Source organism: Ictalurus furcatus, chromosome 26, assembly GCF_023375685.1.
Source record: "Ictalurus furcatus strain D&B chromosome 26, Billie_1.0, whole genome shotgun sequence".
Lineage (NCBI taxonomy): Eukaryota > Metazoa > Chordata > Actinopteri > Siluriformes > Ictaluridae > Ictalurus > Ictalurus furcatus.
This window is the reverse complement of record NC_071280.1, coordinates 13,966,309-13,980,853: the sequence shown is the minus strand read 5'-3', so window position 1 is coordinate 13,980,853 and position 14,545 is coordinate 13,966,309. Positions and strand designations below refer to the sequence as shown.

General features: G+C 40.0%; 1 protein-coding gene across 2 annotated transcripts in view; it reads left to right on the top strand.

Moving 5' to 3' along the window:
- The window catches only part of vps8 (VPS8 subunit of CORVET complex), a 117,778-nt gene that overhangs the window by 20,309 nt on the left and 82,924 nt on the right, over window positions 1–14,545 (top strand). For both annotated transcript variants that reach the window (XM_053616103.1, XM_053616102.1), the window contains exons 19-21: window positions 1,491–1,580; window positions 2,993–3,039; window positions 12,904–13,126. In XM_053616103.1, coding sequence (XP_053472078.1) covers window positions 1,491–1,580; window positions 2,993–3,039; window positions 12,904–13,126 — 360 coding nt within the window. The remainder of the gene's footprint in view (window positions 1–1,490; window positions 1,581–2,992; window positions 3,040–12,903; window positions 13,127–14,545) is intronic.

Sequence of the window (14,545 nt, the reverse complement as noted above, 5' to 3'; positions counted from 1 at the left end):
GGATAAATGAAGTTTCTCCGATGGAGTGAAACGTCATTAAAATACCATTCAAATAATAGCTTCAAGCTAAACTACACAACACTACACCGTTATCTTAATTGAAAGAGTTTATGAATATGCATAATTATGCATGAATATGCAATTTGGACACATCCCATGTCCCCCTGCCGTGTCAGACAGCTAGCTAGTTAGCTAACTCCTGTAAACCAGCTCACGTTGACACACACACACACACACACACGAGATTTCAGTTTCCGAGTCTTGACTTCTGTGCATCTTCGTTTTCCCAGCGATTTTGTTTGACAGCGGATTAAATGGTGTAAAGTTTGTTCACGCTTTTTGTTCACTAGCATTAAGTACGTCGGCTAGCTAGCACACACGTCCTGTGGCTTCAGGACGTTCGTTAACCTCTAACAATTTGCGTATCGAACGTGACTGGTTGAAACTGGTTGAACTGATGATGTAATATTTACAAAATGCGATTATAAATAGCCCCACCCCAGGAAACAAAGATTTGAACAGTGATTGGGAAAATGTCAAAATAAAGGATTTCCGCAGGTCCTCAAGTCCTTTTATTTAGTTATTTATTTATTTATTTATTTAAACCGCCAGAAGCAACGAGTTACACACATCACTGTGATCGCGCTACAGTGCTTTTCAGTATACCCCATCTAATTCCATCTATTGCCCGTTCCTTCAGTCCACACTGCACTACAGCGCACTTCACTTTCGATCAAGAAATCTTTGACGATGAACCCGGACCATCGGGGAACATTTCTGTACAAACACTTTGCTTTGAAACTAAAGGCTGTGCAATCAAGACTTCTTCGTAGATTAAAATAATTTGAAATGAATCGCACAGACTATCAAAAGAGTGATTGTTTGATCTCAATGAACATCTAAAGTGAATTTACACTTCACTTTATTAAAAAAAAAGAGAGAGAGAAAGAAAGAAAGGTGCACCAGCTCTCGCTTGTAGTTAGTGAAAGTGAGTTTTATATGTGGGGTGTTACTGCAAATTTGGACTTAATGTACAAGTGAGATTAAGAAGTCTTAAACGGTCCGCACTTATATAGCGCTTTTAACCTTAGCGGTTCCAAAGCGCTTTACACTGGTTCTCATTCACACACACAGCAATGGTAGCAGAGCTGCCACGCAAGGCGCTAACTCGCCATCGGGAGCTACTCGGGGTTCAGTGTCTTGCTCAAGGACACTTCGGCATGTGGAGTCACGTGGGCCGGGAATCAAACCGCCAACCCTACGATTAGTGAACAACCCGCCCTACCACCTGAGCCGCAACCACCCAATTAGGCACTAGATTTAATTCGACTATATCGGGTTATTTACGCGTTAGGAATTTTGACTTAATCACCGATCTATACTGTCAGAATCTTGTCATGCACAATTATGAGCTTCTGTGAGCTTAGGTTAGTTCGTTGCATCAGTCTGTGTGAAACAGATGGAAACTTGTGTCTCTTGTGTTGTCACAGATGGTGGAGATCTTGTTCCAGTATGTCGAGCGCTCGTTAAAGAAGTGTCCCGAGCAGGGCAAGATCCAGCTGCTGGAGCAACACTTCCAGGTAGGTGAGGCTGTGGAAGCCCTTGTATCACCTTATCATACCTCATCTTTTTTTTAAACTGTATTTATTTATTTTATAGCTAGCTATTCATGTTTATCTAAAAAAAAAAAAAAAAAAAAAAAGTATTGGCGCCTCACACGGGCGGCTCTGGAAAGTATTGGCGCCCTATCCGAGTTTTGCCACGGCAAGCACCACTCACGTTTTCTGCAGGAAATGTACATGTCTGGTGTTTATCTACTACCTACTTACTTATCTACTGCCGTGTACTTGAGCTTATCCTTTCAATGGGAAAATTCCTGTTTTCGGGTCCCCATGATGTATACCGTTTTCCCTTGGCCCTAAAAGTTAGTCAGCAAAAACATGTTTGGTGTTGAAGTTTGCTTCTTTAGTCTTGCTTTGTACCACCACTGTTAATGTTTTATAGCTAGCAGTTTAATATGACAGAAAATCAGGTGCACAGCTGTTTTGCGTACATTCTTGATCTGTTGTTCAAATGAAACATTTCCACAACGTAGCTACTCAAAAAATATTGACAAATATATATTCAGTGCAGCCCTATGCCACTGTTTTAACCTGTTTTTACTCACTGTTCTAACTTAGTTTATAGTTTATACATGGCCACAAAATGTTTAAATGATCATGTCATTGTTCAGTATCGCAAATAGACTTGTTGATGTGTTTTCTGACACCGTATGACACACTATATCTTTCAACGTTGACCAAAGGACATTGACTCAGCTTCATCTCGAAGGCAGATCACTTTTTCTGCGTCTCAGTTCGCCCACTACAAGCATGGACTCTTTTTGTGAAGACAAAGTATATACTTTTGATTATAAGAGCATGCAAGTACTGGGACATACTAACACGTCACGTAACGGACGAGAACGTCGTTGCCTAGTTACGCACACGGTCGCCATAAACAAACTCCTCATTGCATTTCGGCTTTTCTTCATTCGTTATTCCTCATATCATTTATACTATCGAATTTACCTTATCGTTCTACCTGAAATCGTAGACCATCCGGGTACCTTTGGGATACACATTTCAACATACTACGATTTGGGACACGCTAATTCTCATCTCAGATACCAAACTGTGTGCTCAGAATAAAATAAACATTCAATACTAAATAGTATCTAAGTATGAGACTCAGAAAGGGGGCGTGGCCTAAAGTACATTAGAAGTGATACTGAATGGTATTACATCCGATGCGAAGCTAAAGATGTGTATTTAAATAATAGCAAATGTTATGTTTTGGCTGTTTGGGAAATTCAGTTTTGCTTTTGAAGCTTAAGGTTGATCATTAATGAGCGCCAGTCATGAACCAGAACCATCAGTGACCAAGTAATGTCAGCTCTTCCCTCACCCTACACACTTTCTCTCTCTCTCTCTCTCTCTCTCTGTCTCTTTAGGACATGATTCCTGTCATGGTGGATTACTGTCTGCTTCTGCAGAGGACGTAAGTCATGCATCCAGAAAACACCCTACAGCTCTCCCACACACACACACACACACACACACACACACACACACACACACACACACTGACTCATAACACTGTGTGTACAAGTCATAGAAGATTTATATAGGTCAGATTTATGCAGCACGAAAGCAGCATTACCTTCAACTCCAATTTCATTGACATTACAAATGAGAATAATACTTTGTTTCAGACATTTTTATGCCCAAGAAATCACTAAAAAAAAAAAAAAAAAAATCCCAAGAAATGTGTACACATCTATCCTTATTAAAACCAGCAGGACCTATGACTATGAATGAATATGTAAATAAGACACACCCTATTTCCCATACCAGAGTTGTTATTTCCATTATCACATGCTCTGCTGATTTATTTCACAGCCGTCCTGTCAACTGTCATGATATAACGTTACCATACCAACCACGATTTTGTTCACTGATAACATTAGCGAAGTTATCTAGCTAGCTTGCTAACCTGTCAACTAGGTTCTGGGCATTAAAGCTTCACTGGCATGCAGTAACGTGCATATCGACCATAACAGGTCCAAGCTTGATATGTGACCTCACCACCTGAGTTTCTATCTGATCCTACTTGAGTCCTTTGTTTCTGTGACTGAAGTAGCTGCTGTTTTAAATTGAACAAAATGTTCAGTTCGAGCATCGTGCAATTTTGAACACCAGTCTGTATAAACATTTCAAGAGGAGTTAAAATTCCTTCAAATTATCTTTTTGAGTTGGGGATTACTTTCCTCCTGTCACGTCACGTGCATTTCATCTGTCTGTTACCCATCTGTGTGTTCGTGTGTGTGTGTGTGTGTAGTAATCATTGTCGTAGGCTAAAATTAGACAATGAGCAGAAGGTTATAGAAAGTCTGTACAATTTTTTATTTTATTTTATTTTTTTTTAAAGCAGAAATGGTGCAGTTCTGAGCCTTAATAAGCAGCAGAGATCTTTAGCACTTACCAGTTAGTTGTGTGTTAATTGTTAGCAAAGTGTGTGTGTGTGTGTATGCACACACACATATCTATATCTGTAACTCAGCACCCCATGGGGTCTGTTCAAGTGAAGAAGAAGAACAAGGAACAACCGATTTCCTTTAACTACCACACGCCCGCTGTGAGTCCTCTGTGCACTTTCTGACACCTCGTTGCTTTAATTGCGTCTCTTGAACTTGAGCTCTGAGAGCAGTGGGATATTCATGTCTCGACACACTGCTTCTGTTATCCTCCCATCTCTAGCTGTTCTCAGATCAGCCTTGAAGATGTTTAAAGAGCTCTGTGGATTCTCAGTGGGGTTTGGAGGTCAAGACAATCATCCCTGTCTTAAGGCCATTGAAAGTCATTTTTATTAAGAATAAATGGGATTTTTGTATGTTTAAGACACATTTTTTGGGCGGGGGAAAAATATTAAGTCAGTTGCCACAATGCTTTGCTTCTAATTTTGTTAGTTAGACTTTTAGTTCATTAAGCAGTTAGTTTTCGTTAGTTGAACTGCTAACCGCTAACGTTTTGCATTGATGTCCCGCCTACTTTGTTAATAGACGGTAAGAATCCTGTAGCTGTATCCAGCTGACATGTAAAACGAATAATTTCCAGCTGATTTGAGTGTCAAGTCCTGTGCGAATGAAAGGTTAAACAGTTCATTGTTTCTAAAAAAGAAGGTGTTTCATCGCCAGGACGATCGATCACATGACTGCTGCCAGACTCTGCTCCAGCTTTGAAACGTACAGCTACACAAATCATGAACATAGTGGATATGTCTCAAGAGTTATATTAGAACTGTCACATATGATTGTATTTATTTTTATTTCAGTATAAAGGTCAGTTCACTTAAGTGTTTTCTGTCCAAAGATGTTAGTGTTTACCTTTACCTGAACCCACAAAGGTTTCAGCGATTACGGTGTTCTATCTCACAAAGAAAGATATGAGTCACTTCAGCTAGATATTAAACGTACGTGAATATTGAATCTTCATATCACTGAAACTGCCCAGTGCTTTACAGGATTAAACTGAGGTCTTATTGCTCAGTTGGAGCCGCAGGTCTGTGTGCCACGTTTTTCGAAAAATAAAAATAAAAAATCATCCGACACTTATCTGGTTAACGGAATAATTGCGTGATGCTGTTCTTATGCCTTTCTGAATGAAACTCTAGAATATTTGTTATTTTGAAGATACCAGAATGGTGCCCAATGTATATATTGTTTAATACACGTTACATATTATATTACATACAGTTATGTGAAAAAAATAAATAAATTGTTGTGGTTTTTTTTTTTTTTTTTTTTACACATTTGGACAAGCTTCTTTGAAACAGTGCCTATTAATAAAGGTGATACACTTTGTCAATTTTTTTAAAAACAGATCATTCACATGGAAAAAGTAAGTACAGCCCTACATTTATCACACCTTCAAATCCATGAAATTAGAATCAGGTGTTCAAGATTGGGTGCCAGTGATTAGAAGCTACTTAGGGAGTGCAGGTGGAACCTGTCGTATTTGTACCCCTCTCATATCTAGTGTCTGGTGTTCCCCTTTGTTTTTGAGGTGTGTGGTGTCATCATGCCAAGGTCTACAGCGTTCTGTAAGGCCTTCAGAAAAAAGTTTGCAGATGCCTATGAGTCTGGAAAGGGATTTAAAAAGATCTCCAAATTATTTGAAATACATCATTCCACTGTAAGGAAAATAATCTACAAATAGATAGATTTTCAGGAGAAGCACCTCATGCCAACTGTGAAGCATGGTGGTGGAAATGTTATGGTTTGGGGTTGCTTCGCTGCCTCAGGGACTGGACAGCTTGCATTCATTGATTCAGCTATGAATTCTGCATCATATCAAAGAGTGCTTGAAGATAATGTGAGGCCATCTGTCTGAAAGTTGAAGTTGAACCGAAATTAGACCTTTCAACAGGATAATGATTCTAAGCACACTGGCAAATCCAGCAAGGAATGGATCAAAAAGAAGAAATGGCCTAATCAAATCCGGATTTGAATCCCATTGAAATTTTGTTGGTGGATTTGAAAGGGGCAGGACATGCATGAAAACCCTCAAAGATCTTGCAACTGAATCGTTATTGCATGAAAGAGTGGTCAAGAATTCCAGCAAGACTGGTGGCCAATTAAGCAAAACGCCTACAAGAAGTTCATCCATCCATCCATCTTCTACCGCTTACTCCTTCTTCAGGGTCACGGGGCTACAAGAAGTTATTTCTGCTAAAGGGGGCAATACTAGCTTCTGAGGCCAAGGGTGTACTTACTTTTTCCACAGAGGAATATCACATCTGTTGATATTTCTGTTGAATAAATGATTGAAAAAGCTAATTGTCCTTGTGGTTTTGTTCAAGTATATCAACTTCATTAATAGGCACTGTTTCAAAGCTGATCAAATGTTTGCTTGTCCAAATATGCCAAAAAAGCCAACAATTTCCATGGGGTGTTCTTGTAAATATACATACTAGACATTGTTTCTGTGAAAAGAGCTGAGACGCTAAACATTTGTTGGCATTTAAGTAGTCAGAGCTTGGAGAAACAATGTTGTTGGAAGCGTAATATGAACATTGACAGTAAGCTAGCTAATGACTGACAATAACAAGCGAGCTAGCAAACGCTAGGACGATAAGTCTTGATATGGACAATATAAAGGCAGAGTAAATGTAGAAATGAAACAAAAGTTAGTGAAACACTGAAACTAGACTCACTTTGACTACACTTAGCATCAACCTCAAACTGAACATCCAAGGGTTCTGCCATATCGAGAAACATCAACATTAGCTAGCTAACTCCTGGCTGTTTCGTCTTTATGGACATTGTAAAGGCATAGTGACAGTGAAAATTACACAAACATTTTGAGAATATTAACATTTCCCTCAGATGTGTCGGGTATAATATACATTCCACTTTTTATTCAACTTGGAGCCAACTACAAACCCAACATCCATGGTTTCTGCTGCCATGCCGAGAAACATAAACATTCCCTCACAATTTTTGAATTTGAAGCAGTAAATGCTAATTAGAGTTAGCCATTCATGTGGAATCTTCACAGGATGGAAGTAGCTAATGCTTTAGCTAGCTAACATGTCACCGTTTACGGACATGTAGTTGTTTATGGCCGTTTCGTGGCTTTATGGGCATTTTAAAGTCACAGCGACAGTGAAAACGAGGCAAAGCTATCTGGAATAGCAACATTTCCCTCAGACGTGTTGGTAAATATCTATGAAAAGGCATAGGATAATTAAATTAGCGCTGTAATTACACTTAGCATGGTAATGTTGTGTAACTACTGGGGCTCTGATCTGCCAGAACATTTTGATGTCTGAAAGTACGACTATCACAGGAGTGATGCAATGTGTGCAAATCTTCATATAGTGTTGTGATGGTATTTGGAGTACATTAATCTGACAGGAGAAAACTCTCTCTCTCTCACACACACACACACACACAGACAGACCGACACACACAGTATCCGGAGGCTGAGCTCATACAGATACATTCGTTAATGTCCTGAACATCAGCTTGATTTTAAGAAGAGTGGAAATTCTCCCTCAGATTTCATTATCATCCCCCTCCCTCATCCCCTCTCCATCTGTCCCTGTTTCATCTGCATTTTGGTGATAGCTAGTAACACTTTAGCGCACACACTCCGTTTCCCTTATACGCTGATCTGCTGTGAAAATGAGGTCTTGGCTGCTAGGGCTTGTCTTGGTTTCACAGCCAGGTCCCAGTATGTGTTACATTTTCTCACTAGGGAGAATCATGTTTGTCATGTAAACACCTTGTGTGTGTAATTAGATGCCCTTGTTCCTCATGTTCTCTCATGCCTTATCTGTATTGGTGAAAGGTGGCGCACAGTAATGCGAATACTGATCTGGGATGTTTTTTGTTTTTTTTCTATACAGTTCTAGATATTAGAATAGGGAGACTGACCCTAGATCAGTGCATATAACTGTATAATCCGTGTGTAAGGCTATGACTAGGGATGCGTATACACGTTTTTTTTAAACGTATAGTATGTCAGTGAGAATTTATTTTGTGTTGTTATGAATAAATCATAAAAACAGGAAGGTCCTGATTGACTACGATCCCAAATAAAGACCAGACCATCATTTGTGCAGTCTAAATCTGAATAAATTAGTCTAAGTTTCAGATGCCCCGCCCATGTGGTGTGCTGTATCTGATATCTTTTGTAGACTTTTCTGGCCACGGCCTTCAGAATGGTGAAGGTTGCACTCAGTAGTGAATAAATTGGAATTGGAAAACACAGGAGACTACGGGATAAGTCTGTGGTTGATGTTGAGTCACGTTGCCCTTGGACATGTTTACAAAATCACCAGATTTTGAATTACCAGAGGTTTGGCTTATGAGACTAGAGGATATCTTTTAGTTTTTTTCTTTTCCATCTGCTGTAGCAAGTTTGGATCTCCAAGAGACTCCCAGAAGAATGAATTACTCATCAAGTATAAAACGGATAGTGAGGTAAATATGGTAGGAACACAACATAAGACTGTAGACAGAGTGTGTCTCTGTTTAAATGGTAAACGTAGAAATAATGTACAGTAGCACCCATGTATCTGCGTCTGATAGGTTCCTGGCTGATCCCTGAAACGGCAGATAGTAGTAAACACTATATACTGTACATTCCTATGATAGTTTAATTTGTCGGTGAGCTAAAAATATTGGAATGTGTGACTGACAGGTGTTACTTGTTGCCCAGGTGTCTCCTGTTAGATCGATTGTTTAAGCAATAAATAGCTCTGAACATCTACTCGTGGTTTTGGCCTTCAGTTTCGCCTGTGAAGACGGCATTTGATGTTAAAGAGGTTTAGCCAACATGAAGATCAGAGAGCTGTCTATGGGAGAAAAGCGAGTCATTTTGAAGCTGAGAAAAGAGGGAAAAATCAATCAAATGCATTGCATAAACATTGGGCATAGCCAATACAATAATCTGGAATGTCCTGCAAAAGAAAGACACCACTGGTGTACTGGGCAACAGATTCGGAATGGGTCGGCCAAGGAAAACAACAACATCTGATGACTGAGGCACTGCGAGAGCTATGAAGAAAAACCCAAAAAGATGGAAGGTTTTAGACTGGCCAAGGCAATCGCCAGACCTCAAGACTTATCTCTTCCTATACTTTCTCTCGCCGAAAAATTGGGTGGGCTGATACAAAAGGTTCCATGTTTTATGTTGTTTAACACATCTAGATGTAAACACTAGGAAATAAAATCTGAAATCCTAAACTCTCGTCTCATATCCATCTTTTGATCTCAAACCCGAATGCCTTCGGTGTATAGCACAAACAAATAAATTGGCCTCGCCGTTCCAATAGTTTCGGAGGGGACTGTTGCATCACTTCAGAGCAGTGTGTGCAACTGCTCAAGTCATTGCCGTTGTCTTGGTCTGTGTCTGGAAGTAGAAGTTTGATGGTTCGAGTCTGTTCGCATGTGTCAGTGGATTTATTATCAGCCTCAACCCCTGGTCTTGTAGAGCGTTCTGCCTCTTTGTCTCTCTCTCTCTCTCTTTCTCTCATTCATCTCCTTCTTTCCTCTTCCTCGTTATCTCTGTCCACTCTCTTATCTTTTCCTTACCATGTGTAAAGAAAAGTCATGCATTGAGGTTTGGATTGTTATGGTAAACTAATTCCCTGTTGCTTTTTCCCCTCCTTTACTTCTGTTTCTTAGAGATTTTTTTGAAACAAGGGAATGGCATTGCGCATTCTTTTTAAGCCTGGGAATTGCTCTTTGCTCAGAAATGCTGTCTAGCCTTGAAAGAACAGCTGAAGGATTTGACCACGCCACACATTTACACGTCTGTCAATAGTAAAAACACTACACATGCCAGGTGTGCGATGTTTCTTATATATGCATGCTGAATTGCCAGTTTATTAGGTACAGCTGTCGGGCCACTCAAGTCTATGTCGTATCCATTCCATTTTTAACCCTATAATTAATAAAAATGAAACCTTCACGTAAGCAGGCGAACTATCTAAATCTAACTAAATATAAATAAATGATTATAGAGCGGGGGGAAAAAAGAGCAATAAAACAAATAAAAGTATTTCCTAATATAGCAAACTTAATATGTTATCGTTAGATTTTGCATGAACGAATTTCTATGTACGAAGTAGCACTTGATTTATCACACAGCACAGCCGAACACTTCTTTTAGGAGTTCCGTATGTCAGAGGCTCACAAACTAGGGGTCGTGACTCCATGTCAGGTCACTCAATCTACAAAGGGGGTCGTGAGAGAAACTCACAATCTCCTTTTTTTTGTTTTACAAATGAACATTATGAATATTGCTGATTTATTTGAATTTTTTTTGTCGTATTTTGAAACGGTACTGCGAGTTACGTTTAACAAGCCACGTTTAAATGAATAGAGTCCATACTGTTTTCGTCTTTTTTCCCCCTATTCGGACCCGCTGCACTAGTGCAGGAGTTCAGCCATTTCAAATTTGGACAAATCTACCTCTGCTAGTACATCAACGACATCAAGTGAGTCTGACTCAGTGGAACAAGAGTGGTGAGGAAAACTAACGTGAAAATATGCTGCGATATTTACTGAATATGGAATTAAAAGTGTGACGGTAACTAATGAGGACAAACCTAAATGCCAAGGCTTGGGGGAAGAGAAAATGTATAATATCCCAGTTTGATGACATTTGTCCACAAGTTTTGGAAGCCCTGCCCACATAGCTAAAGCAAACATTAGCTAGCGTGTCATGGCCTTTGGAATAGAGTTGCCATCTTAATGGCCAAAACAAAAAATAGAAATAGAATTTAGCTCTGAATAATTTTCATAAATAAGCCAGTTAGGATCTATTTTTGCCTAACTTTATGATTTTTTTTTCCGAATACACCCCTAGTTTTCTTACATTTGTTGGTGACGTAAAAATCGACTTTTTAATCATGTTGTTTTTTTGTCGTCATTTGGCTCTGTGTCTTATTCAGAAGTCTGAAACTGCCAGTAAAATTGACTCCGACTGACAGAATCGTGCGACTCAGTCTAGTTAGTTCTGTGGCATTATAGTCTGTCTGCTGTTTAGACCTTAATGTAGATCAGAAAAGGTTAATGGTTTCCCAGAAGGCTATAGGTCACTTCCTTTTCATGTCAGAATGCCTCATCTGTCCTGTATGTCAGATGAACAATACGTCAGCCGAAATGCTTTTCACTCGACCTCAGGTTTGTAAATACTGCATTAATACCATAAGAGTTCCAGGGTTAATCTTTGCTCATGGTTTGTGTAGAATATCTAAAGTATATTGTGCATAACAGAGTGATGTGAGATTATCTGCAGTAAGTGTGTGTGTGTGTGTGTGTGTTTGAGTGACAATCGGTAGGCAATAACCGGGGTTTGTACTTTGATCAGGTCGCACGGCATGAGCAGCATGTGACTCGATGACTTTTTAACCAGTACTGAGTTCTGATAGAAGTTGTTTCATAGTACAAATCAAAGGCAGACCATTTTATTTCTATGTCGCTTTTAACAAAAGAGCTTATCACAGAGTAGCTTTAAAGAACTCTGGATGTAGATCCCTAATGAGCAAACCACATGCAAGTGTGAGACGACATGAGGAAGGAGAAGCCTCGAGAGGAACCAGACTCAAAAGAGAACCCATCCTCTTCCGAGTGACACTGGATAGTAGGACTAGGTGTGGAAGAGGAAATACAAACAGTACTACGCGTGTTTAAAGCATGTTCAGTAAGAGTTCAGTATCTTGGTGAGAACAAGAGTTTCCACTCAAAAGTAGATTCCAAGAGCAACACATCCGGAAGAGTTTCATTACGCTCATAGCACAGCAATTTGGCAGTGTTTTTGTTCAGTAAAGAGGGACACAGCGTTCTATATCAGTTTAGAGTTGTTGTTTTTTTTTAATGTTGTGTAATTGTAATGAATGCTCTGTTTAGAAATGTCTAATTGTGTATATTCTGATTAAGACAAGTTTGTGCATTGTAACTCAGAGTTGATGTTTCTAATTCTCCAATCGACTTCCTCGGAAGTGGGAACCCGGAGCTGGGACGCATATCGTTTTCAAAAGATTTGAGCTACAAAGTGGGGAAGAAGGGGCGCACTATGGCTTAGCGATTAGCACGTTTGCCTCGCACCTGTGGGGATGGGCGCTCGAATCCCACCTCTGCCCAGTGCGCACGTTCTCTCCGTGCTTCGGGGTTTCCTCCGGGTATTCCGGTTTCCTCCCCCAGTCCAAAGACGTGCGTTGTAGGCCGATTGGCATTTCCAAATTGTCTGTAGTGTGTGAACGTGTGTGCGATCGTGCCGCGCGATGGTTTATCACCCCGTCCAGAGTGTCCCCCGCCTTGTCCCTTCCCTGGGATAGGCTCCAGGCTCCCCGTGACCCTGTGTAAGATAAACGGTACAGAAAATGGATGGATGGAAAGTGGGGAAGAAATCACGGACGCCTCCACGTTCGTTCTTTTGTCAGCAACACTGTGATGTATATTTACCTCTTCAAAACAGCGAACTGTATAATCGATGTTATAGATTTTACAAGCGAACCTGTCTGCTTGCTGACTGATTTAAAGCCAATACCTATATCTACAGTATAACTCATTTAAAGGTAAGAAGCGCTACTTTGTATACTGTTCATGCTGTGAAAAGCCATTTCGATTGGACGTCACTTGCTGAACTCGGAGCTGAGGAGAGGGGTTTCTTTGGCTTAATTGTTAGCCTCAGTCATCATCTAGTGACTTCTCAACCCACTTGAACAAAGAATGTGTTATGTTTGGCTTCCCATATCGAAAACACAAATTCATGAATTCCAGTTGAATGCACCATGTGATCAGAGACAAATCTCAGTTGTTGTTGTTGGTTTTTTTTTTCCTTTCCCCAGAGACCTGCTGTTTAACCAGATCTACTCGAGGCTGGTTGAGAACTCTGTGGCTAAGGGCGTCTTCTTGGAGAGTCTCGAACCGTACATTCTGAGCGAGCGGATTGGCTGCCTGACAGCGCCCGTCATGAGGGACCTCCTAAGTTACTTCCAAGAAAACGGTATGATGGAGAGTGTGGAAGGCTGCCTGGTGCACATGGACATCACCAACCTGGATATACAGCAGGTGGGTCTGGCCTCAGGGTTCCCGACTGAGTGTTTGGGTGTGTGAATAGCTACGCTAGATAAATATCTGCCTCCTCAACACCCGTCTACGTTTGTTTTCATTTGTTTGTATATGTGCAATCAAACCGACTTTGTGTAATCAGCGCCTCTTTACCTGTCTTATCAAGCGCACATCTGAAACAATTATCCCAGCAGCAGGGGCATGATGACAACAAGTCAGTGTAGACCTGTAAACACTGTCTTACACCCACATAAGCCAGTCAAATTGTGCAAAAATATTTGCACTTTGATTGTAGTGTTGTTTTCTGGGTGAATCCTAAATGAATTTTGTTTAATAACGAAATAATTGCAGATCCAGACCAAACCATTTGTTTTTTAATATTTAAAGATTTTTTTTTATCTCAGATACAAGGTGCATGTTTAATTGGTTAGGGTTTCTTGATTTTGGAACAGGTATTAATGTGTTATTATGTGTTATTATTAGTATCTCTCTCTCTCTCTCTCTATATATATATGTATATATATATGATAGATAGATGGATAGATAGATAGTACTAGGGGTGTAATGTGACACTCCAGTCATGATTCAATTCACAGTACTGGCTTCGCGATTTTGTTTCGATTCTCAGAATATTTTGAACAAAATTTGTATGAAGAAGAATGATGACTGGAAAGACTCCTTGTTTAGTTCAGAATTGTAAACAATGCAAAACAATGCAGATTTGTCCGTATAAAACGAAATAAATTTCTGTTTATATTACTGTTTATATTGCAATATAAACAGAGGTTTAATATTGTAAACTAAATGTAATGCAGGTTCACCATCCATCCATCCATCTTCTATACCGCTTATCCTTTTCAGGGTCACGGGGAACCTGGAGCCTATGGATTGGCACCTTGTCCAGGGTGTACCCCGCCTTGTTCCCCATGCTCCCTGGGATAGGCAGGTTCACCATCTTAAAAATAAATAAATGTATAAATTCTCCCGACATTTTTGATTTAATATGCAAAGTATAAACAAAGTGTCTGATCCGGGGACTTTGGAAATGATCAACTGAGACATATTGAGCTCTGTAGCAGAATTAGAGCTCCAAACTCGGCTAAAATGGCCGCTTTATATGTGCAGATTTCGCAGGCTCTCCATGAAAAAAACGTATTCGCTATATATTTTAACTCTATGGGATGTGCAGATTGGGACCCCTGGTGTTCAAACAGTGCAGCTGCATTACATGAATAATGTAATAACTTCACGCTTGAAGTCCCACATCATAAGCCTCACATCCTGAGTTTTGCAGCTCAAATACTGTGTTCCACGCATCACCTTTCAAATTAAAATCCACACTTACCCACCCCACACTCACTTTGTTCCCTTCCGCCTTATTTAATTTTGTGTGTGGAATTCCACATCCTGAATACCGTA